At 36.3% G+C, this 25,196-nt stretch overlaps 1 protein-coding gene across 4 annotated transcripts in view; it reads right to left on the bottom strand.

The window, feature by feature from the left end:
• Positions 1 to 2,993: 2,993 nt before the first annotated feature.
• strbp (spermatid perinuclear RNA binding protein) overlaps positions 2,994 to 25,196 on the bottom strand; it is a 231,765-nt gene continuing 209,562 nt past the window's right edge. For 3 of the 4 annotated variants that reach the window (XM_051931765.1, XM_051931766.1, XM_051931767.1), the window contains exons 16-19: positions 15,143 to 15,283; positions 13,461 to 13,581; positions 9,163 to 9,213; positions 2,994 to 5,397 (exon numbers count right to left, since the gene is read on the bottom strand). In XM_051931765.1, coding sequence (XP_051787725.1) covers positions 5,303 to 5,397; positions 9,163 to 9,213; positions 13,461 to 13,581; positions 15,143 to 15,283 — 408 coding nt within the window. In that variant the 3' untranslated portion in view covers positions 2,994 to 5,302. Of the gene's footprint in view, positions 5,398 to 7,227; positions 7,715 to 9,162; positions 9,214 to 13,460; positions 13,582 to 15,142; positions 15,284 to 25,196 lie in introns of those variants that run through there. The other variant, XM_028809210.2, reaches the window with a different exon arrangement.

The following is a 25,196-nucleotide window of genomic DNA, read 5'->3' as shown; positions in this document are numbered from 1 at the left end:
CTTCCAGTGAGATAAAACAGGACTTCTTAAAATAAACTTACTAACATTGTCAGAATCAATCACTTCAGTATTTGCTCTGCAAAATACATAAAGCAATTTGTTACAAAGATGACTAGGGTGAAATTTTGAAATAAAACAATAGAGTAACAAAAATGTATGTGCACAAAACCCAGGGATGCCGCTGCCTGTTTTGGGCGTCATCTTTTCCTACAAACGAGCTTTAACATTGCTATTACAGCTTTTGAAGCCTGTGCTTTTAGGTCCCTAGCTCAGGATGAGTAACTCTACACGTAAACCACAGCATGGCAATTTAAGCAAAGGTGCCCCATCTCTTTTACTCATGGAAGACTGAAGGGAGATCTCCTCTCTCCCACTCATAACTGTAGCCATTCTCAACATCGTTAGGCCTCTTTTGGCTACAGTAAAACTGAAGGGGCGCCATAAACAATGTCCGTGATTCATACTCTGGTTCATCTGAACAGATGTCTTCACAGAGATGGCATTTCAGCTGAATTCGGCCCTACACTTTGCTCTACTGGCACATCATCGCACCAGCACTATGAGTGCCTTCAGTGACATCTTCCTGCAAGTGTACATGTAAGCTATGAAACTGAATCAACAGTTTACTGCTTTGCAAATAAAATGCATGAGCAGGATGTCTTAAATTAAACTGTAAATGATTACATATTTCAAAGACAATTTCTGAAATATGCCTAAAGAATGAAATAACAGTTCAGTTGAAACAATGTTTTTTAATGGATAGCATATACTGCACTGTTATTAAAGATACTGTATAGTAGATATGATAGTACGAATATAAATCAAAGGTAAATCTTTTAAATATGAACTAAAATATATACAAATACATACAGAGCCAAGCTTAGGTTTAACAATGCCCTATTGGGATTTTCTATAATAAAGAAAAATGTACGTGATGCCCAACACACAGCACATTTCAAGATCTGCTTTCTGTAGGCACACTTTGTCACATGATGATTACAATCGGTAGCAGCAATTCTAAATATCACCTTTTAAACAAAGCACAGCATATGACATTACTCAGCATACCACAATGTAAAACATCTGGTTAATTTATGATGGCTTGTTCAAACACTGTCCTCTTTTATGTCAGAAGCCTCATGGGTTGTATTTTTTTATATCTGATATGTGCTATCCATTCACTTGAGCCACTCAATCCGACATCAGGGTCTCTGCCACATGAAGCCTAACACTGCAGCTTCAGATACAAACCAAGTGTCAGAGCTGGAGAGGATGACAATCTACTGCAATGGCTAACTCAGATACACTCATAGTAGGCCAATGTAGCGTTGACAAACAACCTATTGTTGTACGCAATGTACCACTGTCACCATGGACATTATGAACTGCTGCTGTAAGGTTTGGTAAAAAGCAAGTCCATTTCCTCAACATGATTATACTCTACTCCAAATCAAAACTAAATTGTAATTACAACTCCAATTACTACAACCCACGTTTGATGTCTTACAAATTGTACATGTAGTGTTTATAAATCTGAAACCTTAGTGTCATGCTATGCTATACAATGTTTTTTTCTGACTTGTTTAAGACACTAACAATGTACTTACTATATGAATAAAACCATAAAGCTATGACAACAAAAATACAAAATACAGGATTGTACTTGAAGATCTGGGGCCTCATGCATAACGCCGTGCGTAGAATTCACACTATAAGATGACGCAAGCACAAATGCGGAAATGTGCTGACGCACAAAAAAATCCAGATGCATAAATCTGTGAGAATGCCAACTTCCACATTCTTCCGCTCCATAAATCCCGGTCAGCGTGAAAAGTAACGCACATGTACACGCCTGCTGTCCCGCCCCAACTCCTCCCAGAATTACGCCTCTTTGAATATGCAAATCAATATAAATAGCCCTTAAGCTCAGCCTTCTGTGAAAAGACAATGGGAAAAGCAAAAGGGAAAATAGAAGAATTTCAGCGAATACCAAGTGGGGGCAAGGAAAAACATACTATTTGTTGGTTTAAACAGTGGTATAAACAACAAAAGGCAGTTGATCGAGTGACATAGCGTGTCGGAGAAACTCGAAAGCTCAAGTTCACAAAGTCGCACAGTGCCCGAAATAAAAAAGAAGTTGTCAGATATCAAAGTCACTGTGAAAAGGAGAGTTGTAGCCCATCATCTGAGTGTCATATGAAAGCTTATTAGGGTACAAAGAAAAAAAAAGGCACACAGTGGGGAAAAAAGCTCGAAATGTCAACTTTAATCACGTAGTTTATTTTGTCATTAAAGTAGAACATCATAAACTTCATCCTAAATCATTTAATTTACTTGTTTCTCAATCCCATCGTAACTAAAGTAGCACGTTAAATGCTTTGTTTTGTATTTGATCTTCTATGTGCTCTATGTGTGTGAATCACTACATGCTTCCGGGATTTCTCTTCCCCCGACAGGACACAGAATCCATTACATTCGTGATATTACAGCTCTCTGAATAATTAAAATACTGAGATGTATACGTGATATCATTTTCATGATGATAGGAGTTAAAGCATGTTATTAAACATGGGAACACGGTGGTGCAGTGACTGTTCATGTCTCACGCAAGATGCTTGCTTTGCCATGTGCGACCTTCAATGAAATACTTGTAATATACTTGTAAAATATTGTAGCAGTACTGTCTCTTTCAAACGTACTAACCCCCAATTCCTGTCCTTACTTTTCTTTCTCCAAATACCCAATCACCACACAATCAGCTCTGTTATAGACGTTAAGCCATCTGTAAGCTTAGAATGATGATTCTTCAAAACGTTTAAGGAGCATCGAAATATCTTTGTAGTATATGTTTAATTATTCTGTCCATCTATCCTTCCAGTGTTGCGTCAGCACCAGCAAAAATACAATGCAAGTCAGGAACAATCCGTGAATGGAGCACCAGCAACCCTCTAGTTTTATCTGTATAATATAATGAACATATTTTGCTGCATTTCATCTTAAAAATTATATCTCATCATATGTAAATACGCGCTTTATAAAGTGGCTCAGGTTGTGCAATACTATAACTGTATCACAAGTTTACAGTGAGGTGATTGTACTTATAAGTACAAACAGTTCTACAAGGAGCACTTGATGCACTGATTGAGTGCGTTTAGAGTTCTTGGGATGAAACTGTTTCTGAACTGCGAGGTCAGTACAGTAAAGGCTCTGAAGCATTTGCCATATGAGAGCAGTTTAATAGACAGCATGGCTGAGGCAGTGTGTGCTTGATGCTGTATACCGATAATTCTCTTTCCGATCAGCTGCTGTACAGCTGTGATTCACACTGAGATACAGTGATATAAATACTCCGAGTGGTGCAGTGAGAGTAATATGGAAAAAGATGATCCGATGTAGCAACACCTAACGGGAGCAGCTGAAAGAAGAAGAAGAAGGTGCAGTGAGAGTAACAACGCTAAAGCAGTTATGGTATTTAGAATAGTTTGACCATTCTGTGGACCATTATATTGTTACAGGTTAAATACAATCAGATGCATTAAACTAATAAACAATATGCGGTTAATTTCAGTATATTTATAAAGCCGCGTCAGGGATGTGGATCTAAAAAAGAAAGGATAACTACACAGGAACAGTACCACTGCTTTGACGCTGGGTGCCGCCAGTCTGCAAAACCGAGCAGAGAACTTGCGTATGACAGGGTATGAGCTACCGTGGAAATGTGCGTGGCTTTACGGCAAGTTTAGGTTTTATACATTGCGATTTGAACGTGGAAACGTTCTTACACAACATTTTTGTGCGTACGCACCGTTTATACATGAGGCCCCTGGTGTTCAAGTTTTTGGAAGAGATATTCACCCACTTATGCAAAAAACATTTAATTCTTAACATTAAAATAATCAACAGCAAGAAAGTATTCAGTTGTCACTGACAACTAACTGTCTGTCTGTCAGGTCCTTGTGCGTCCTATTTATAATGGCATTACAGTAGTCACGCTGCATGAGGTCCAGCTCAATATAGACTGGAGTATCAGGTTTACACTGCATTTTCATTCCCTAGCAGCTTTTGACTAAAATTAAAAATTTACTTCTGGCTACAATAGAAATAGACCCCTCTGATATTTCAGCTGAATTTTACATTACTCACTGAAATGGGGAAAAACAGTAATTTTCTCAGCATGAGAAAGGGTTCAATACATTTTTAAGTGAGGAAGAGTGCTTTAGAAAACCTCTATTCAAAATAATAATTGACTGCATACTCACATTAAAAGTATATCTAATTGATTTCAAATTTGAATTAATTTAGAAGAAACAGTAATAGAAAATATTGCTGGTCATGGTTAACAGCAGGTAAAATACTTTCAGAAGATACTAAGAGCTCTGATAGCAGTATGTAGGTTTGTGTTCTTATAAAAATATTAAATAATGTAATTAGGCACATTTTAGTGACAGCAAGCACTGTTGTGACACAATAAGGAAAAGATCAATCAAAATATTAAAAAAATTTAAAAGAAAGGATTTTTTTACTACAGTTTGATGGGGTTTGAATTATCCCCATGTTCTTGCATCTATTACTGCGCTCTCGGGAACAATTGTTTTGTGAGTATTTGGTTTAATCCAGAGGGAAACAAAGCTCATTTAAAATTGAAAATGTTAGCTAGCTGGTGGAAAAAAGGGTTATTGCAACTAAATCGATTAAGGGTATTAAATCTCTTAAATGGTGCTTAAGAATTATATATTTATATAATTCTAAATGTAAAACGATAAAAAGCAGGCCATTAAAAGATCACAGAAAACCAAAGTCTAGCAATGTTATTTAGCACAACTAAAATAAAAATGAGAATCTTTAATGAGGAATCTGTACAAAAGCAAAGTAGCAAGGTTAATGTGTTATTTAGAATACAATAAATGAATATTTTTATTCAGGAAAAAGCTTTTTAGATTATACATTAATTTTGCAGCACTGAAGTGGTTAAGACTGACAAGAATTTACATGCTAATCAATATACAATCAATTTAAAATATTGCAGTGTTCTTTCATAATTAAAACATTCACAAAATTTTCAAGTAAGCGATATGTAAAGATTAGCTGTATTGCTATATAACAGAAATGTCAACATTCAGTTGATCGTAAAATAAATATTGCTTTTATCTTAAGGGATTCATCTTTGTTGTAAAAGATAAATTCTTAGAAGTAAATGTTTCCCCATGCCATTTTGGCAAATTGTGTGTTTTTAAGCATTTCTAAATTGTGACTTATGAAACACGTGAAAAGAGGGGGATTTGAGCCACACAACCTGATGGTTCTAGAAGTCGGAGAAGAAATCTTGAGGACCCAAGTGAATTATAAGAGGTGCGATGGTCCGAGGCTGGTAAAAGGGATTGTCAATGAAAAAACCACCTACATGAAGAAAAGAGCAGAGAAGTAGAAACTGCATGTTAATTTTCAGACTTAGTCCAAGTTGATACTCCTTTTAGATTTCTCTGCTCTTTCAGATGTATGTGGAATTTTCATTGCAAAAGGGGCATCTCTGGTTAATATAGACATCAAAAAACTGAAGTTGCACGTTACCACTTCTGACAGAAACAAAAAACAAAACTTGTAGCTCATTCATTTCAAATAAAGCAGAGAAATGTAAAAAATATGCAGCAACTTGGAAGAGTTTATAGACAATGTGGTTAGTAACTTGTAACAGACAAAAATTAAAAGTGACTTTGGAAAGATAGTAGTATAAAATGGGCACCATCAGGCCGTGAAAAGGCGAGACCGTGCTGATTTACTTGGGCAGTAGCTGTGGTTCCAACAAGAAGCATATTAGGAGATAGCCTAAATTTGTTTCTCTGTTGCAGTTAAAGTTCATACAAAATAGCTGTTTATAATAAAAAAAAAAAAAAAATAAAAAAAATAAAAAAAAAAAAGCTTTTTCCTAATATGGCTCTGAGAGAAGAATAACAGTACATGTAAAATCAATAAAGTAACTTTTAAGGAACCATAGAGCAAGTACCATAATTAACATTAAACAGAGACGCAGACACCTAAATCAGCAGCGCTTTTTCACATCCTTGATGGCTCAGCCTCAGCCATGGGCCAGCAAAAAACAAATAAATAAACAATAAAAAATAAAACAAAATAAAATAATAATCTTCTTGCTAAATTAATAGCAGTGCTTTGATTGAAAGGACAACCACCCAATCATATTCTGAAAAACCTCTCTCATTGTTTACTCAAGTATGCAGGTGGCACATGTATCTACTGTGGCATCTGCTGAAAGAGTTTAAATTCTAACACAGAAAAAGTATAAATTTTATTGCACCAAAAAGATCAGTGATAATATGCAACAGAAAACCCCTAAACATCTCCAACATTCCAGTCATATTTAACAGATCTTGAGCAGTTAAAATTGGAAAGGAAAATTATTTGTGTATACTGTATGACTCTCATGCTGGCCCATGGATGAAGACAGATCACATTTCACAATAGCACTCAAATAAAATAAATAAATAAAATAAAACTTTGGGACAATTAGGTTGCAAGTATCCATGGGGACCTTGTTGCTGCTTTAGATTCTCCTTTAGATTTGTCCTTCTGCAAAATGTTTTGTTCACCCTCAGAGGTCACGTTATTTACATTCAATCTTCAAAGTTCTACATCATACATAGCCATAGATACCCATCATGGGAAGTGTAAGAGAAGGCCACAAGAACCAAACATTGCATGAAAAGGAAGCACACCATGATGTAAGTCAGGAAGACTAGCACAAGTTGAAATAAGTCACTAAACTGACTTCTGTTTTAGAATTAAAACAGCCACATAATCAAAATGTTGCATAATACAATGGCTGCAAACTGATAACTACTATGAATATAGGTTCAAGTTCTATAGTAATATTTACTGCTAAGATTCTGCAAAATCTTTCCATTTGTTTAATGGAAAACAGGAAGATAATTTTAGATGAGAAAAACAAATTGGCCGTAACAGCATTCTTTATTTATTGTTAAATGTGCAGTTCAGGTTCAGGAAACTTGCAGAAGCTTAGGTAACTAGCCTACTGGATTTTATGTCAGCAAATATATAATATTAAAAAGGGAAATCTCAAACACTGAGCTCTTTTGCTATTAGAAATTTTCTCTACAAAATCACACTAAAGGGAAATGGACACTTAAAATTACAGCAAAATGTCCAAATAATTATTTTGTTCCTATTAAAATTATAAATCAGGCAATACTCCAGTTCTTTGAGAAAAAGTTTTATTGGTGATCAGTGTTTTATATTCTATACATCCTTCACAAATTTAACTCTGTTCACCCTTACAGGAATAATTTAAAGTGTTTCTAATGTATATAACTCTTTCCTTCACTTCAACAAAAAGAGTTTTGTAAAAGTTTTTGTTGCGGAATAAGGTAACATTTCACAGTATGTATGCTTCAAGTTTTAAATATGTAACCTGCACTTTTAAACTGTTAAAATCCAAGTTAATACGAAAATGATGCACTTTACAAATGGGTTGCTTCAGTACAGCATTCAAAGGAAATTTCTAGTTGAAAAACAAACAAACAAGCAAACAAAAAGTCAGTTTTCCCTCCTATGTATATTTTTACAGTATTATGTTGAATCATAATTTTTGTGACTCAAACATTGTTTTAAAAAAATGAGTAGTGGGGAAGAGGATATGTTGGGAATTTCAAGACTGGTAACAGAAGCATTCTCTTGGGTAAACCTACAGAAAAAAGAAATGAAAAAGGACTCCAAATAAGTTTAGTGTTGCAAAAAATTATAAAAGTAAACTATGGACTAAAATTATGTTGTTGTTTCCTTCAAGTCATACAATGAATGCACTATCATAGGGAATGACTACTTAAATCTGCTAATTCTGTAGTGGTTGTTTTACTGGTAATTCTGAAGCCTCAGAAAGTACTGCTTTCCTGTTGCCAGCTCAGCATTATGGAAAGACAAAAACCTCTAAAGGTATGACTTTGAAATGGACAGGTTAACGCTGAGATTTCTTTTGAATAGTTTTATTGAGATAGAGTTGAGATAGAGTTCTAATTGAAAGTTCTTGTGGCCTCATTAACTTAAAGTTTGGTTTAAGCCCTACCTATTCTTTTAGTATATTTTGTTACTAACATCACTTTAAGAAATCACAAAGCAGCAACAGTAGGTGTCAATTAACAGCATTAGATGACTGTAGTGGGAATTACCAACATGCAACAGCTTTTAAAAGCAATAAGACATATTTTCTTACAGCCAAGTACTGGACTTACTTCATTGCTTTGTATCACAATAAGACATAAAGGAACAAAGTCTTTATGTGAGAATGGTGACAAGACTGTAAAATGTTTCTCCCAGCAGGATGCAAAAGTATGAACTTGCAACTTTTTTGCTACTTTTTACAATTTAAACCCAATTAAAAATATCTAAAATCCAACGTTAATTTCTGCATACTGAAATACATCTAATATTTAAACGGTCACATGTACAACAGTTCTCTTTTGTCACCATTTACACATAAGGCTCATTCAAAGCAACCAGACAGTACGAATATGTGGGTTCCCTCTATTCTATGTTTCTTGACAACACTGAACCTGACACAAGACTGTATCATAATGTCTTGTCATGCTGTGTGTTGGGAAATTAATGATTAAAGTAAATTTTAAAAAAGCAGATCTGAGCTGCAATTATATTTATATATTTTGAGATATTTGCAAAGCATTCTACAGCCTGAAACAATTCTAGTAACAGAGAAGAGTAAACCCAATAGTTGCATTTAATTCATGAATTGTCTTTTCACAGATAAGTGGGTTTGCTTTGAATGGAGCACATATTGGCTGTAAGCACTAGGACTACATTTAAGAGAATGTCCAGAATTGTAATGGGAGGGAAACAGGCAGTTTGACGAGCAGTCCTTTAACAGTCAGGCAAAGCTTAGCAAGGCTTGCTCCAACTACAATAAGAACCAAAAGGTTATGACTGGGTTCATTTCATTTAGCTTCTTTACTATAGCCTTTCTTGCTATGACTTTTTAAAACAAACACTTTCAAATTACATGGACTGCCATTTATCAACTGTCTCTTGTGACTTTATACCCTGTACTTAAACAAAGCTTAAGATAACTAACTATGCACTGCAGTATTGATTATATAATCAATAACCAGGGAAAGTACATACCATAAGCTGGGGCAGCAGCTGCAGCACTGTATCCATAAGGTGCTCCATAACCTACGAACAAGGTTCATTATTATAAAAATTCCAGCGTAACCAGGTGTAAGAATAAAATAATTCTGAAAAGAGTATTAAAACAATAGTGAAATACTAGGTAATTCAGAAAATAGATATAATATTGCACACTTCAGCTTTCATCCTGGCCTTCCCTTTAAGTCTTTTCCTTTTGTTTCTCTTTTTCTTTTAGTTGACTGTTTTTTAATTAAGTGGATGAGGGCAGAGGATTAGGAGATCTGTGTCTAATTATAGGCAGTCATGCAAGTGTAGCCCATAATTATGGTTCAATTGCCTGAAAATACTAGGTTGATTTATGCTATAATGAGCTGTTGTGATGGGGTACACTCAAATCATTAACATGGGATCTTCATAATTAATTGCAATACTTTACTGTATGGGCTTTACAGTGGCGCAGTGGTAGTACTACTGCCTTGCAGTATGGAGACCAGGGTTCATGTCCCGGGTCCTCCCTGTGTGGAGTTTGCATTTTCTTTCTGTGGGTTTCCACCAGGTGGTCCGGTTTCCTCCCATGATCCAAAGACATGCATGTTAGGGAGAACTGGCAATATTAAATTGGCCCTAGTGTGTGCTGGTGTATAAGTGTGTATGTATATGTGCCCTGTCCGTGGTTTGTTCCTGCCTTGCACCTTTATGCTACCTGGGATAGACTCCAGCATTCCACGCAACCCTGCTCAGCTTTTACTTGTTGTGGTCCTTGATGGTTCTACTTTAAAACTGCAGTAAATCATAGATTTTAGTGTTAAGAGTGAACCAGAATGGGACCAGGACATGAGTGATGTTTTTATTGTGCCAGAGAAGTACTTAAAAATCTGTTCTTAGTAGAACTACACACACGTACATCAACCCCTAACCTCCCCCCTGTAGACATGCACACGCACTTTCCCTCGTAATCAAACACACACACTTGTATTCCTCCCCTGCAGACCCACACACACAGACCAGTGGTCTCTGCAGGCGTACTACCTCAGGAAAAGTCTGGACTTTGTTTTATTGCTGCTGTCTTTTATATGTATTATGTTTATTTTATTATTTATAGTGTATTGTGTATTTTAAGTATTCTGCCTTGAAGCCGAGTCCTACCAACAAAAAATTTCGTTATGTGTATACATAATGACAATAAAGAATTCTATCTATCTATCTATTTATCTATCTATCGATACATGAGTAGAATGTGTTACAAAAAAATCTGTTCTAAAATGTACTATGAAAGGATGTGCTTAAGTAGCAGGAGAGACCGTGTCTTAATAATGATGATGACAGTAAGACAGAGTGTTGACTCTTTTTGCACAGTACCTTAAAAAAGAATATAGAAAAGTCCCACACCTCTGCATTCAGTTTGCAACAAACATAAAAGTTTTAAAACATGGAAGTTTTAAAAACTTGATAAAGAAATTTAAATTAAATTGTCTCATGTTCAGAATTCACCTGTCACATACAAGTGAGTCACTAAATATAGAAAAACTTCAATTAGAAATTTGTTTGTAAATGCAAATATGACTCTTTTTTTTAACTCCCTTTCTAAAATCTCCCTATGTAAGTAAATACTGTTATCTTGGGGTGTCAAGCAAAATTCTGAAAGTCACTGGGGTATCAACCATGGAAAATGTTTGGAAAGAACTGCAAAAACTATTTCTGAGCAAAGCCTACAGTATATCATATTAACTACAGTACTGACCCAACAAGATATAGAATAAGGCCATGCATTTTTCTATTATTTTTGCCTTAATACTTACTTGTCTTTAAAGACTAGAAGAAAATTCTCTATACTGAATTACATCTTTGTTCATCCAAAATGAAACTGTCATATATACAAGTCGTCTTTTGTCACTATGTACTGTACACATAAGATTCATTGGAAGCAACCTGGAGGCATAAATATGTGGGCCTACAGTCAAAGAATTCTTTTTAGTTATTACTGTCGCCTTTAGTTTTACTACATATAAGCGGTAACAGAATCTATTTTGGACCATTAAGAATGTTTCGGAAAAAGACTGCAAAAATGAGACTAAATTTATGTAGACAATATTGAGCCATCTAAAACTGTGGTTGTTTTGTAAACAAACAACCTTGGGTCACAGGTGACCTAAAGGACCTTTTGAACAAAAAGAAGAGAGCCTTTAAGCATGGTGATGAAGAGCACTACAGAAGAAAGATGGAGAGTAATTTTCAGTAGGGTAGGGTTAAAGAGGTATGGAATGGGACGAGGATGGTGACCGGGTATAAACTGCTTTGCTGTCAGCAAGATGAATTAACTTGGAGGAGGGCGAATAAGCTGAACACATTTGTAGGTTTGATGGTGGGACACTTGTAAATACATCTCCCAGGAAACCTTCACAAAATACCCTTTCTCTGTGTTCTTCATAAATATCAGATAACTACCAACTCCCATTGTCTCACATCCCCACCCCAAATCCAGAGTTTACTATTACAAAGGATGAAATGAGAACTGAGTTAGGTCAACTACATGCAGGTAAAGTGGTGGGCGCTGATGGAGTCAGTGCAAAAGTACTAAAGGTCTGTGCTGATGAGCTGTTTGGTATCTTAAAGCACATATACAATCTCAAAAGTTTCTGGTGCTTTGGAAGACCTCATGTATTGTTCCAGTGCCAAAGATCAAGAATCCCAAAGAACTGAATGATTATAGACCTGTGGCACTGACTTCACACCTGATGAAAATAATGGAGAGGCTGGTTCTTGGTCACTTTAAAACACAGGTGGGTGCAGGGTTGAACCCTTAACAGTTTGCAAATCGTTAGCATGTGGGGGTGGAAGATGCTGTAGCTTATCTGCTGCACAGAGCCTACTCTTACATGGACAAGGTTGGGAATATGGTGAGAGTCATGTTTTTTTTTTTACCATTCTAACACATTTAATACCATCCAGCCCCTCTTATCAAGGGACAAGTTGTGTGCAGCACAGGTTGACACTGCCCTGATTTTCTGGATTTTAAGACTATCTGACTAAGAGGCCACAGTACGTTAGATTAGGGAACTGTAAGTCGGAGAGAGCAATTAGCAGCACGGGTGCTGCACAGGGGGCTGTCCTTGGTCCATTCCTTTTCACACCTCAGATTTCAAGTTTGATTCTAAGACACATAACCTTCAAAGGTTCTCGGATGACACCACTATTGGTGGATATATTAGTGAAGGGAAGGAGGAAATATACAGAGGCCTGGTGAGTAGCTTTGTGGAGTGGTGTCATCACAACCATTTTCAGCTAAACCCCAAGAAAACAAAGGAGCTTGTGGTGGACTTTTGGAAGAAAAAGTCTTCTCTGGCTCCAGTCATATCCGGGGGAGGAAATCGAGATTGTCAAAACCAACAAGCACCTGGGTGTTAACCTAAACGATAAGCTGGGATAAGAGCAAAATGTGGGCATTTTGTACAAGAAGGGTCAGAGATAACTCTATTTTATGAAGAAGGTTGAGGTCATTTGGTGTGAGAGGACTGCTGCTGAGAACTTTCTGTGAGTCTGTAGTATTGAGTGCCATGTTTTATGCTGTGGTGTGTTGGGGCAAGCAGTATCACAGCCAAGGATACTAACAGACTAAAAAAGATAATCAGGAAGGCCACTTCAGTCCTTGGGTTGAAACTGGACACTGTGGAGGTGATAGCACAGAGGAGGATGCTGGCAAAGGTATAATTAATTATGAAGACCCCCTCTCATCTACTCCATAAATTGTTGCAGGGCCAAAAGAGTGCAATGAACAGCAGACTGCTCCACCCCTGCTACAGGAAGGAATGTTTTCGCAGGTCTTTCTTCCTGCTGCTATCAGACTATACAACACTGGGCTTTAATCCATGTTATCATTTAATGGATCATTTCATGAATTGTATGTATGGAGTGCCAGACTCTGTGATCACAGGTACTTTATTCATCACTAGACACTTTATCCTTGTATTGCACATATTATATTACTGTGATGCTGCACTTTATTTATTACTGATGATTTGTAATATATGAGACTATTTTTGGTATGCAAAGTTTTTATTTATCTCATCTGTTTCATCTTATGTATTTATTATGTGGTTAGTTATTTAATCTTTATGTACTTGTTTTAATTTTGCTGTGAGCTGCTGGAACACCCAAATTTCCCTTTGGGGATTAATAAAGTGTTACCTTATCTAACTAAGAATTATAGACCAATAAAGTATACGAGCTATACACACAAAAAAAAATATGTCAGGGATGTTTACATTAACGGTGCAAAATTCAAAGCAGAATACCTGGTGCCAAATATCCTGGTGTAGCGGCACTGAGAAAGGTTCCTCTTGCCAATGCCCCTCTTCCTCTGCCTCTCATGGCCTGGGCTGCAATAGATGCTGCTGCGGCTACCACCCCTTTTGACTTATGAAAAGCAATAAAAAAAACAAGAATTGACTATTCAAGTTATGTTCACTTTGAATTATGTAAGTTATATTCTCAAGCCTATATTTCATTTTATTTTTTCGTTTATTTTTAACTGATCACCTTCTTCTATCATGTGTCCGCCAAAACGTTGTACTATACAGTACATAATGAATATATGCACTACATTGGATTTCACCTTTTTAAAAGCATGTTTATAGCTCTGCCTGTGTATAAATTAAATTATATAAAAGGGAGTGAATATAACCTACAAATACCTAAACCACTTGGCTAAGTGCAGTTCTCCTATATTTATCCTGTTGTTAGAACTAGAGTCTATTATGAGATGACTCAGATGTGAGATAAGAAAATGGATGAAATAGCAAACAAAGTTAATTAAAATTACTTACTTTAATGAAAATTATGTTCAATTTTTGCATATATTTGACACAGATTGACATTTTTCTGTTGCTTTTAAAAAAGATTTGATCTTTTAATTGAATCATATTTTGCATGTACTGTAGATCTAGTTTTCAAATGCAATTTCAATTAAAATAATGGGCCCTGTTTTGACTGAGTTCACTTCAGATTTTTGAAAATAATTTTTTGATATCAATGTCTGAGTGACCAGTGTCATCAACATTATGTCTAAACTGAACAAAGAATGAAATACAATTGATAAAACAAGCTATTGAGGTCCAAGCATGTGGCATATTTCATTTAATTTTCTGGGGATACGAATGTCTCTGTGCAGACAAAGGTAGATGGATTTTATAGCAACTAAACCACATGGTTGAGGAGGATAATGACCAATCACATTTGCTGTGGTGACCAATACTTAAATAGGCTAAATGGCAAGAACACTTTATTGATTTCATTTTACAACCTCTTGTACAGTAGCTCTTTATGTCATGATTCTGGTGTTAACACTGTCTGACCTATCATTCATTTGCACATAATGGTCATTTCAGTGTGTTGGCCATGTAAATGAACTGTATGCATTGTATATAGGTTGTATGCAAATACTGGAATTAATAGTCACACAAAAGATTCCATTATTGGAATTGTGTCTGTTAAAAGTTTTCATAACATCTACTTTCTGTTTAATATAAATCAGAAAAATAACTGACACTATCTCTGCTAAAGGTCATACAATTTTAGTAGTAGTTAGTTAGTAAAATTGTCTCTGTTAGTGGGAGCATATAATTAAACACAGCATTCTTATTTTGCTTTAATTCTAAATCCAACAATTCTAGAAAGATACAAAATTGAGGAAAACAGCACGATACTGAACTGTGTTTTTTTTCATGCATCATTTTTTGTAATAGAGCTGGTATTGTATCACTGTATTTATTTATACATTCTGATGTTATATTTAATGTTTGGTGTTGTATCGGTAATCTGTATTTATTTATGGTTTGACCTAATTTATTTATTATCATCCTACTGTCACTAGCCTGTACAAGACATGCAAGCAAAAATTTTATTATAGTGTGAAGTGAAATGTATTATGCATTACAGATAATACCAAAGCAAAGGATAACCAAACATTTAACAATACCTGAGATATAATCTTCTTTTTCTTATTGCCTATTGCATTGGGCCCTGAAAAAAGTTTTTCAAGAGCAGCAAGCGCAGCACTGGCTTTTGCAACTTTTTTATTGGGTCCAGCACCTCTAAACTTCTGTCCATCTACTTCCACCTAATCAAAATTAAAACAAAAATATTAGAAACAACAACGTCTTGCCTTGCAGAAATAATTATTATGAAACACAATGATGCTATATAATGTGTCAGTTCTGACAAAGAGACAAGTACTAACTTAAACATTTATATTGTTGTGTAAGAAGAAACCAATTTTGCAGCTCTAATATATTAGTGTATTCCAAATTAAAATCCAATATATTCTAACAAGTCATTCTTATTTTCATGTCTAGAGTGCTGTACACAATTTTCATTATAGCATAATAAAAAAACTAAAATAACTATGAATAAAATATAAAGTGTCAAAGAGGCAGGCTTTCAACTTTCCCTAAAAGTGAACTCTGGTAATCAGCAATTTCCAATGGGTGTACTTACCTTTTCACATGACTGTGTATTCAATTGAAAATGACACAAAAAAATATCCCAGTAGATCAAAATACCAAAACAAATACAACGTTTTACAAGTCAGAACCACACTTACATAACTTAACTTAATTTTAGAGAGAGAGTGAGAGAGACAGAGTGGTTGGAAGCATGCACAGATATAAAGCGTTGCTGCACCCACCATACAACATACCACCTCAGGATCCCAAATTAGGACCCCAGCGCAGCCATGCAACAGGTGACACCTCAGCACCACACTAGTTCGAATGGAGTGGAACACTGTGCGGAGTGCCAATCCTGCTATCAACTCCTGATTTTTTTCCACAAATTGGAGGACCTAACGTGCAGGGCTGGATGCAATTTAACATTTTACACATTAACTTTTATTCCAAATTTCTCCTTCTAAACACAAAGTTAAGAAATTCCTCCACTTGTTATTACCTTACCAAACCTGCAAATCTGCATTGTTATGAGAAGACTGTGTAGTTTAAAGGAGAACTATGTGAATCTGAAAATGGCGACTTAATTACTTCCATTTGCTTATTTGGCATAGGGCTTTTCAAAATTCCTAAAATAACTAAAATCACTGTAGACGGTACAGTCTTTAATAATGAACTATCTAGCAATATTAGGATGGCCCCTACTTTATCATAATTTAAAATTAAAGCTGAAAACCCATTCTTCTAACAGATAATTTTGTTGTTAAAAAAGTCAAATATAATACTATAGAAATGTCAGCTTATGTGTGTGTGTGTGTATATATATATATATATATATATATATATATATATATATATATACACACACACACAAATATATATACATATGTGTGTGTATGTGTGCGCGTGTGTAATTGTTTTTGTAATCAAGACTACTATTTACTACAACCTTTTTGATTTCCCAGTGTCCGTCTGTGAAACACCTGAGCTACATTCCACAATAGATATGAGAAATGGCATCATCAGACAGACTGTAAGTTTTCAGATAAACCTACAGAAATCACAGAAAACTTCTCAGAATAAATACTGAGCACCCAGATGTTTCTTCTCTTCATAATTCTGGATAACTGCATTTTATATTTTTGAAGTGCTGGTTACATGAGTGCTTGTGGTATGAGGTTCAGTCAAATAGCAAGCTGTGACAGAAGTATTGCTTCTCTTAGCTTACATTGCAATTTCTTTTCCATCCACAAGATGAAGTGGAGAGCTATGAGAGAAGTTAAGCACTTTAACACATGCAGGAAACTGGCCCTGACAACATGGTGTATTGTGTAAATCAGACCTTTCCATGAATATAAAGATTATTTTGTTAATATGGAAGTAGTTTGCTTCATCAATTTCTTTGCAAGCAAGGCTATAATGAAAGGGTGTTAAAAAAAAAATAAGGCAGCAGATTAATAAAGTACTGAGGAGGAATGAATATTTTGACTACATAAATCTACTTTCTGGTTGTTGATTGAAAAATTTGTGTGCTGCACAGTAATATTTTGCATGACTTGTGAAGTGATTACACTATACAGTAATCCCTTGCTATATCGCGCTTCGACTTTCACGGCATCACTCTATCGCAGATTTTATATGTGAGCATATCTAAATATATATCGCTGATTTTTCGTTGGTTCACAGATTTCTGCGGACAATGGGTCTTTTTATTTCTGGTACATGCTTCCTCAGTTGCTCAGTTTGCCCAGTTGATTTCATACAAGTGACATTATTGGCGGATGGCTGAGAAGCTACAAAATCAGAGCACGCAGTTAAGTTCCTGGGTGCTGATTGGCTCAGTGACGGAGAGCAGCATTCAATTCCGCTTTGCATTAGCCAGCATCTCGTCTCGCTCATTCAGCATCAACGTGTTTCGCTGTGTAAAGAGTTAACTTTTGTACTCTTTTGTGTTGATCTTTGTGTGTAGTCACGCCCTTCATTATGTCTCCAAAACGATCTGCTCCTGCTACTGCTTCTGGGGCCGTGCTCAAATGCCAACGGAAGATGGTAACGATTACCGAAAAGGTAAACGTTTTGGATATGTTGAAGGAAGGGAACAGGTATGCCGCTGTAGGACGCCATTACGGCATCAGTGAGTCCATGGTTCATTATATTAAGAAGGATGAAAAGAATATAAGGTCTACGGCCGCAGTATCCTTTAATCAGGGCGCAAAACAAGTTGTAAGTGGACGTAATAAGGCAGTTTATGCTGTATAACTGTGCGGGAAATGTTTATAAGAGTGTGGGAGAGTTTATAAGGGCTTAAAATATATAAAAATAACCATATAAACACATGGTTTTTACTTTGCGGATTTACACCTTTCGCGGGAGGTTCTGGAACGCAACCCCCGTGATCGAGGAGGGATCACTTTATTACATTTTACACGTTAAACTGATTTTTGAAGGGAACAATTTAAACCTGCACCTTTCCCACTAGCAATAAACATGCTTTCTTAGTGTAAACACACACTTATAGTACATAAAATACTGAGCAAATAACAAAAATGAAAGGATGCAATTTATCTAAACATTTAGGAACTGAAACCATTTATTATGTCATACATATGACTTGGCAAGGATTAGGATGCTTCACCTAGTCATCACTTCCATCCTAATTGGCACACTTGAGATGTATTTAGAGCTGTAGCAGTGAACATTGCATAGTTGCCATCTGTATGGTGGGAGCGGTGGGGAAAGTTAATCCTCCCAGTCTCCTCCTATAACAATGCTAGAGAAAAGTCACAATGGTAAAAATCAGTTTATAAGTCTATACTGCCTGATGTTGATTCTGTATGTTTCTACAGGCTCCTAAGACTATATTCAGGCTGCACTTAAAACGGTCTCAGTTCAGATTTTTGGTTCATATCTGATGTTTATGTTTGTTCAAATTAATTTTTCATGTGTTTCTAATCCAATATTATTGTGTATCAATTTTCAAACCAGAATTTGATAAATTTGAAATAATTCATGAAACTGATGTGACCTAATAGACTTCAAATTCTTCAGCTTACAATGGCAATTATTTAAAGTTGCTTAGGGATGAGTCTGCAAGACTCTCTTGGAAAAATATGCATGTTAGGCATGATGCTGCAGAAAACAGAAAGAAATTAGCCTGTACTGGCAGGCTTTTTTTGTATTTCACATTTCTCTAAAAAGACTGAATACATGTTAATTACATGAAAAAAGCTATCATCGAATAGCATTATAAACAAAAATTTTGAGGGCAGCTATATATTTAAATTTCCAGCCTACTAGGAGATTAGGATGATGGAGGTTAGGGTGATGGTGACAGCACATTATAATTTTATTACATTATAAATATATAAATCATATTTAGAACTATGGACTAAACTGATTAGCCTAATATAATCAGAAAATTCAGTAAAAGCAAAGTATAATTATTATCTTATTATGTCCTTACTAATAAATGAAGGATAATATTTGTAGAGTTTTCATGCAAGTTTTAATATACACCCTTCTGAGAAATGCTTATACTTTGAACTAAATCATTCTTCAGCAATACAATAAAATTCTGGAGTTTTTATTTTTTTATTTTATTCTACAGCATCTGTGTTTCCAATGCTCCACAGGTTGACAACTATTATTACTATTTTTTGTTATTACAGGTTGAATCCCGTTATAACGAATGCTGAAGCAATGAAATTTACAGAACAAACACACACTTTTTGTGGGCCCGGACTAACGTTCATAGAACATTATGTTAAACGAATATCATTTAAACGAAATGTAAATCTCAGTATAACAAGCTTTTTTTGACCAAAAGTGGCCAGTGAAGATAATAATGCAATGCAAAAAATACTGAATGCTGTTCCTACACTTTCCGTTCAGAGTCTCGGGAACCCTGCAACACAGTTGTCTTAAAGTGAGCAACAGTCTGTTGTGAAATTTCCGGTGTTGAGCAGGCTCGGCGAGCATATAGACGTGACATTTGTGCGGATACGGTACTGTTTGAGTTTCATAGTGCATCTCAATGTTTTCTTTGAGATGAACAAAAAAGTGAGAAACGGCGTCAGTTTACTCTGAAAGAAAAATTAACAATCCTGGAAAAAGGGGATTCCGGAGTGAAGAAAAATGACGTGGCGAAAGCATTTTGGAATTGTGCCTTCATCTTAATCTAATGACTCATATTCATTCTGTATTTTCATACCTGTATTTCTATAAAAAAAATAATTACATCTAATATCTCATTTTCAAATAAAATATTTTCTGCAGTTTAAGAAGCACTGTTTTTTCATACAGGTATTGTCAAGCTTGGGACGCAGAGAGACAAGAAGATGAGTCCAGGTTTTCAAGAAAAATACAGGTACTTTATTACTGTATAGAGAAGGCAGGTACAGTTTTAAGACTTTATTCAGAATATAAGCTGTTAGGAGCGGCGGCATGGGCGATTGTCCTGTTTTGGCTCCCGTCTTCATATTAGAATAACACCAAAAATTTCGAATCACCACGGTGGCAGACGCGGTCTGGGGAAGACAGTTTGGAGAGTGTGAGGAAAAGCAGATCAAAGCCCGATGTTAAATGTTAAACATCGTGCAACAAGCAAAGTATGTGGTAACCCTGATCCTGCAGAGATCAACCAATTGCTTTGCCCATGGTTTACTGTTTACCAGATGCAGCAGAGCAGCTACAGAGCTGTCACTGTGCCGCTGCCGTTAGACATAGAGAACTGCTGGCAGCCCAGCTCACAATACTATAGGTATTTTCCCCATATTCGTTACAACGGAAATATTTTTATGGTCCCATAAGTTTCGTTATAATGGGATTCCGCCTGTACTTTCATTATTATTACTGCTGTTTATATTGCTGGATAATTATTTATGTTGTAGATTAAAGTTTTTTTCCATCACAATGTTTACGATAAGTCAGTGCCTTTAGTAGATTATACACCCACTTTCTGAACTTTTTTTTTTACTTTTATTGGTTTTATTGAAATCTCACAACATTCCATACAAATAGATTAATTTTACAAGAAAAGAATTGAAAACAAATCAACCCCCACCCCTGAGAAAGAGAGCATGGGAAGCAGAATAAAACTTAAACCTAGTAAAAATAAGTAAATAGATACATTAATAAATGAATATAGATAAATGGAGAAGAAAAAGAAAAAAAAAGAGAATAGGGAGAGAATCTGCTTCCTCAGTGCTTTAAAAGCTTATTCTAAAATGTTACTGATTAGATCCTGCCAGGTTTTAAAAAAAATTCTGCACAGATCCTCTAAGTGAGAATTTTATTTTTTCCAATTTCAAATAATATATAACATCAGTTACCCACTGTCTTAAAAAGGGAGAGTTCTTCCAGTTGAGCAAGATAAGTCTATGTACCAATAGTGTAGTAAAGGCAATTACAGTTTGTTTGTCCTTCTCCACTTTAAGCCCATCTGGAAGTACACCAAACTCAGCTGTTAGTGGATTAGGAGGGATTGTGACATCAATGCTGTCTGAAAGGCATTTAAAAAGTTTGGTCCAAATAGGGCTGCATGATTAATCTTTTTTTTCTCATGATAACGATATTTATGACCCACGATCAGTTAATAAATATCGTCGCGATTTTACAGTATAAAGACCAAACTGTTTTTTATGGGCTGAGTTTACGGATTGGACTGCATCACTATGACGTTACTGCGTCTAGATTGCAAGCGCTTTCTGAAGCAGTAGAAGTCAATAGCAGCAATAACAGTCAGAATAAACATATGATGGCGGAGCAACGTGAGGAAGGTGCAGAAGTGCGATCGTTAGTTCCTAAAAAGGGGTCATACTCAGTTGTCTGGAACTATTTCGAGGAATGTGATGTTGATCAGGTACGAGTCTTATGCAAACTTTGCTCCTGTTCCGTCCAAACGTCCCAAGGTAACACAACAAACCTCATCAACCACCTTAAAAGCCACCACAAAGTACACTATCAAGAATTTCAACGACTGAAGGCACAAACAGCAACAACAAAAAATTACCAGCCATCCACAACACAGACAACAATATCAGGGACATTGTTCAACGCAATACCATATCTGCCTAGCTCACAAAGACACCGGGAAATAACAGAGGCGATCACGTACCATATAGCCAAGGATATGTGTCCAAGAACCACCGTGAGCAGTGAGGGATTTAACAAAATGATCGCAACACTTGATAAAAGATATAGCATTCCCTCACGCAACCATTTTTCCAATGTTGCGCTGCCCTCGCTGTATGCGAAATGCCGAAAAGAAATAGAAAGAGAAATTCTCAGGCTCAGCCTTGAATATTTTGCTGTCAAGACCGACTTATGGTCAAGCAGAACTGCGGAACCGTATTTGAGCTTGACAGTTCATTTTATTGACAGCGAGTTTGAGATGAAAAGCAAGCTTTTGCAAACTTCGTTTTTCCCACAAGACCATACAGCGGAGTTTATTGCAGTGGGCCTCAAAGAAGCGATGTCCGCTTGGGGCTTGGTGGAAGAAAGACTTGTGTGCATCACAACGGACAACGCAGCTAATATGATTAGGGCAGCATCTGTGAATAACTGGCCGAGGCTACACTGCTTTGGTCACAGACTTCATTTACGAAAGGAATAATCGTCATTATTAATCGTGATAAAAATGTTGAGCAAAATAATCGTGATAATCATTTTTTCTGTTATCGTGCAGCCGTGGGTCCAAAATGATGTTAATTTGGTGCAGGCCTAAAACATGTGACACAGTGAGGCTTTGTGAATTCTAAAGCAAGTCACCATGTCCGTCATTGTTTCAGTGAAACAGCCTGTAGTGTACTGTGTTTATTTGCCTGCATAATCCACTTCAGTGTAGGGTGAAGCAATACAATCACATACTCACAAGGAGTTAGTTTAAAGTCACCAGTCAGGTTAGCCAACACTACTTTGGAATTGAGGAGGAAACTGAAGAGACCCCACAGAAAAAAGTACAAACTTTACAAAGCAGATTACATGGGTGTGTGGAGATTAGATCTTGGGAATGTTTTTCGTTTACTTTTTAAACAGCGCATTCCGAGTTCCTTCTTCATTACCGACCTAATAGAAAAACTAAAGTAAGCAAAAGACGCAAGAGATAACTACACGTGAAAGCCCTATTTTTTTTTTTTTTTTTTTTTAAACAGAGATTACAGACAGACAGAGAACACTGAGCCCAAGGAAAGGCAAGATGTGCCAAGATGGAATATTCAAGGCACCTTTATTTAGTGTGCATTTCTACAGAAAGGAATCTGGAACCAAAAAAAGTACAACTATTGCTATTCATGTTATTTTCATGAAAAAATATTGCCAAGCGCTTTCTTATTTCGCCAGACTAACAACTCATCCAATGAAGGATCCTGACTTATAACAGAGTGCTGGTGTTTGCAGCCTTTTTCATTATGACCATTGAGGGCTGGGCTGACCCATTATTACCCAGTAGGGGCTGGGTGGTCTTGTGGCCTTGGAACCCCTGCAGATTTTGTTTTTTTTTCTCCAGCCCTCCCGTTTTTTTTTTTGTTTTTTGTTTTTTCTGTCCTCCTGGCCATTGGACCTTACTTTATTCTTTGTTACTTAGTATTTCTTAATCTTATTTCTATATTTGTTTTTTTTTATAAACTTTTCTTTCTTTTTCTTGTAAAGCACTTTGAGCTACATCATTTGTATGAAAATGTGCCATATAAATAAATGTTGTGTGGCAGACACTACAGATATTATAGGGGAGCTCTAAAATATAAATATACAGTACAATTTAGTATACAAATAAAATTATAATCTACATAAATAAAAACGAATTGCCATCACTTGTATGTTATGTATATTATAGCATTTTTTTTCATGTAAGTTATAGTTAAATTTAGAACACAGCCTAAATAGTGTGGTTAGTACACTTTCTGTGAAAACAGTCAATCTGGGATTGATCACTGCCTTGAATACTGCCCTAGCCTTTAATCCATTAATTGAGGATTTCCCTCAGTATTTTGCTATGGCCCCACACTGTCCCAACAAGGAAATGGGGGGGGGGGGGGGATGTCTTCAGACTTGTTTATTACATCCACATTGCATTCACTATGGAGCTTTTCTATGTCCTACTATGCAGTCTGCTGACTTCCTAAATTAGTCATTACCTTACATCTGAGTCAAGTATCATAATGAATTGGAGTCACAGTTAAATACAGTAATCCCTCGCTATATCGCGCTTTGACTATCGCGGCTTCACTCTATCGCAGATTTTATATGTAAGCATATTTAAATATATATCACAGATTTTTTGCTGGTTCGCGGATTTCTGCGGACAATGGGTCCTTTAATTTCTGGTACATGCTTCCTCAGTTGGTTTGCTCGGTTGATTTCATACAAGGGACTCTATTGGCAGATGGCTGAGAAGCTACCCAACCACAGCGCGTATTATGTATTAAATAAAACTCCTCAAATATATTGTAAGCACGGGGGCTGTTTGCACCCCTAGAGGACACGGCCGCTCCTCAAAAAACGCTGAAAGATTACCTTCACAGTGCTCCCTTCTTTGCTGGGCTTACATGTGGCTGCTTTGCAAGCGATATGCTTCCCGCATGGTGCTTCGCATACTTAAAAGATCAAACAGCACGTATTGATTTTTGATTGTTTGCTTTCCTCTCTCTCTCTCGCTTTGACGGAGGGGGTGTGAGCAGAGGGGCTGTTCGCATACTGGCCTAGAGGATACGGACGCTCCTCTAAAAAATGCTTGCTCCCTTCCTCGCAGCTACTTTGTCCGGTGGTGCTTCGCACACAACACTAGAATTGGCAGAGCCTACGAAAAAACTCGTAGATCCAGCCCACCTTAAATCGCTTCTTAAATCCGTTCACACCTCTCCGCCAGCATCCTTTGTCCTCTAAACATGCTGATAAAAGACAAGCTGCCAGCAGCCGGCTAGTCCATCCCCCCACCGACTTAGAACGTGAGCGAACTTTTCCCAGCTCATGCCTTTGTTGATTATCTGGGAGTGAAGTGGAGTTTTACAGTGGAAATAATAGATCGTTATTTGGAACACACGCATTTCATGCGTGTTCCGTTTCTAAAGTAATCTGTGTAAACACATTGTTAAAACAGAAACTTTTTCATATTTTAGTAATAAATGTTACAAAATGTAGTAGGCATAAACTATAGAATTTGTAAAGTCCGAGTTCCAAAGATCAAATAAACACTTTCACAAAAGCTTCAAGGACGATACAACAGCTTCTGTGGCGTAGCGTGCTAAGATTTGCCTCTTAGAGCACAGTAGCTTTGCCGCCTCACAGACCTGAGTTCGATTCCCCGCTGGGGATGAAGTGTTGCTTTTTTTTTTCTTTTTAACCTCAAACGGACATAAAATTTATAAATTGGTATGCACTGTCAGTTAATGAGATCGTTATATTTTCATGTGGGATGATCCTTTTAAAATATTTTTTTAACAATTGAGACTGCAATTAACATGAACAACTGTCCTTATAACTGTTATTTTTAAGATCCATAACACACAGACAGTCAGAGCACTGCGTAATAGAGAGACAGACAGGCAGAGATATATAAATAAACAGGGAAGGCACATGTACTGAAAGAAGAAA

This window comes from Erpetoichthys calabaricus, chromosome 9, assembly GCF_900747795.2.
Source record: "Erpetoichthys calabaricus chromosome 9, fErpCal1.3, whole genome shotgun sequence".
Lineage (NCBI taxonomy): Eukaryota > Metazoa > Chordata > Cladistia > Polypteriformes > Polypteridae > Erpetoichthys > Erpetoichthys calabaricus.
This window is presented reverse-complemented; position numbering and strand designations above follow the sequence as displayed.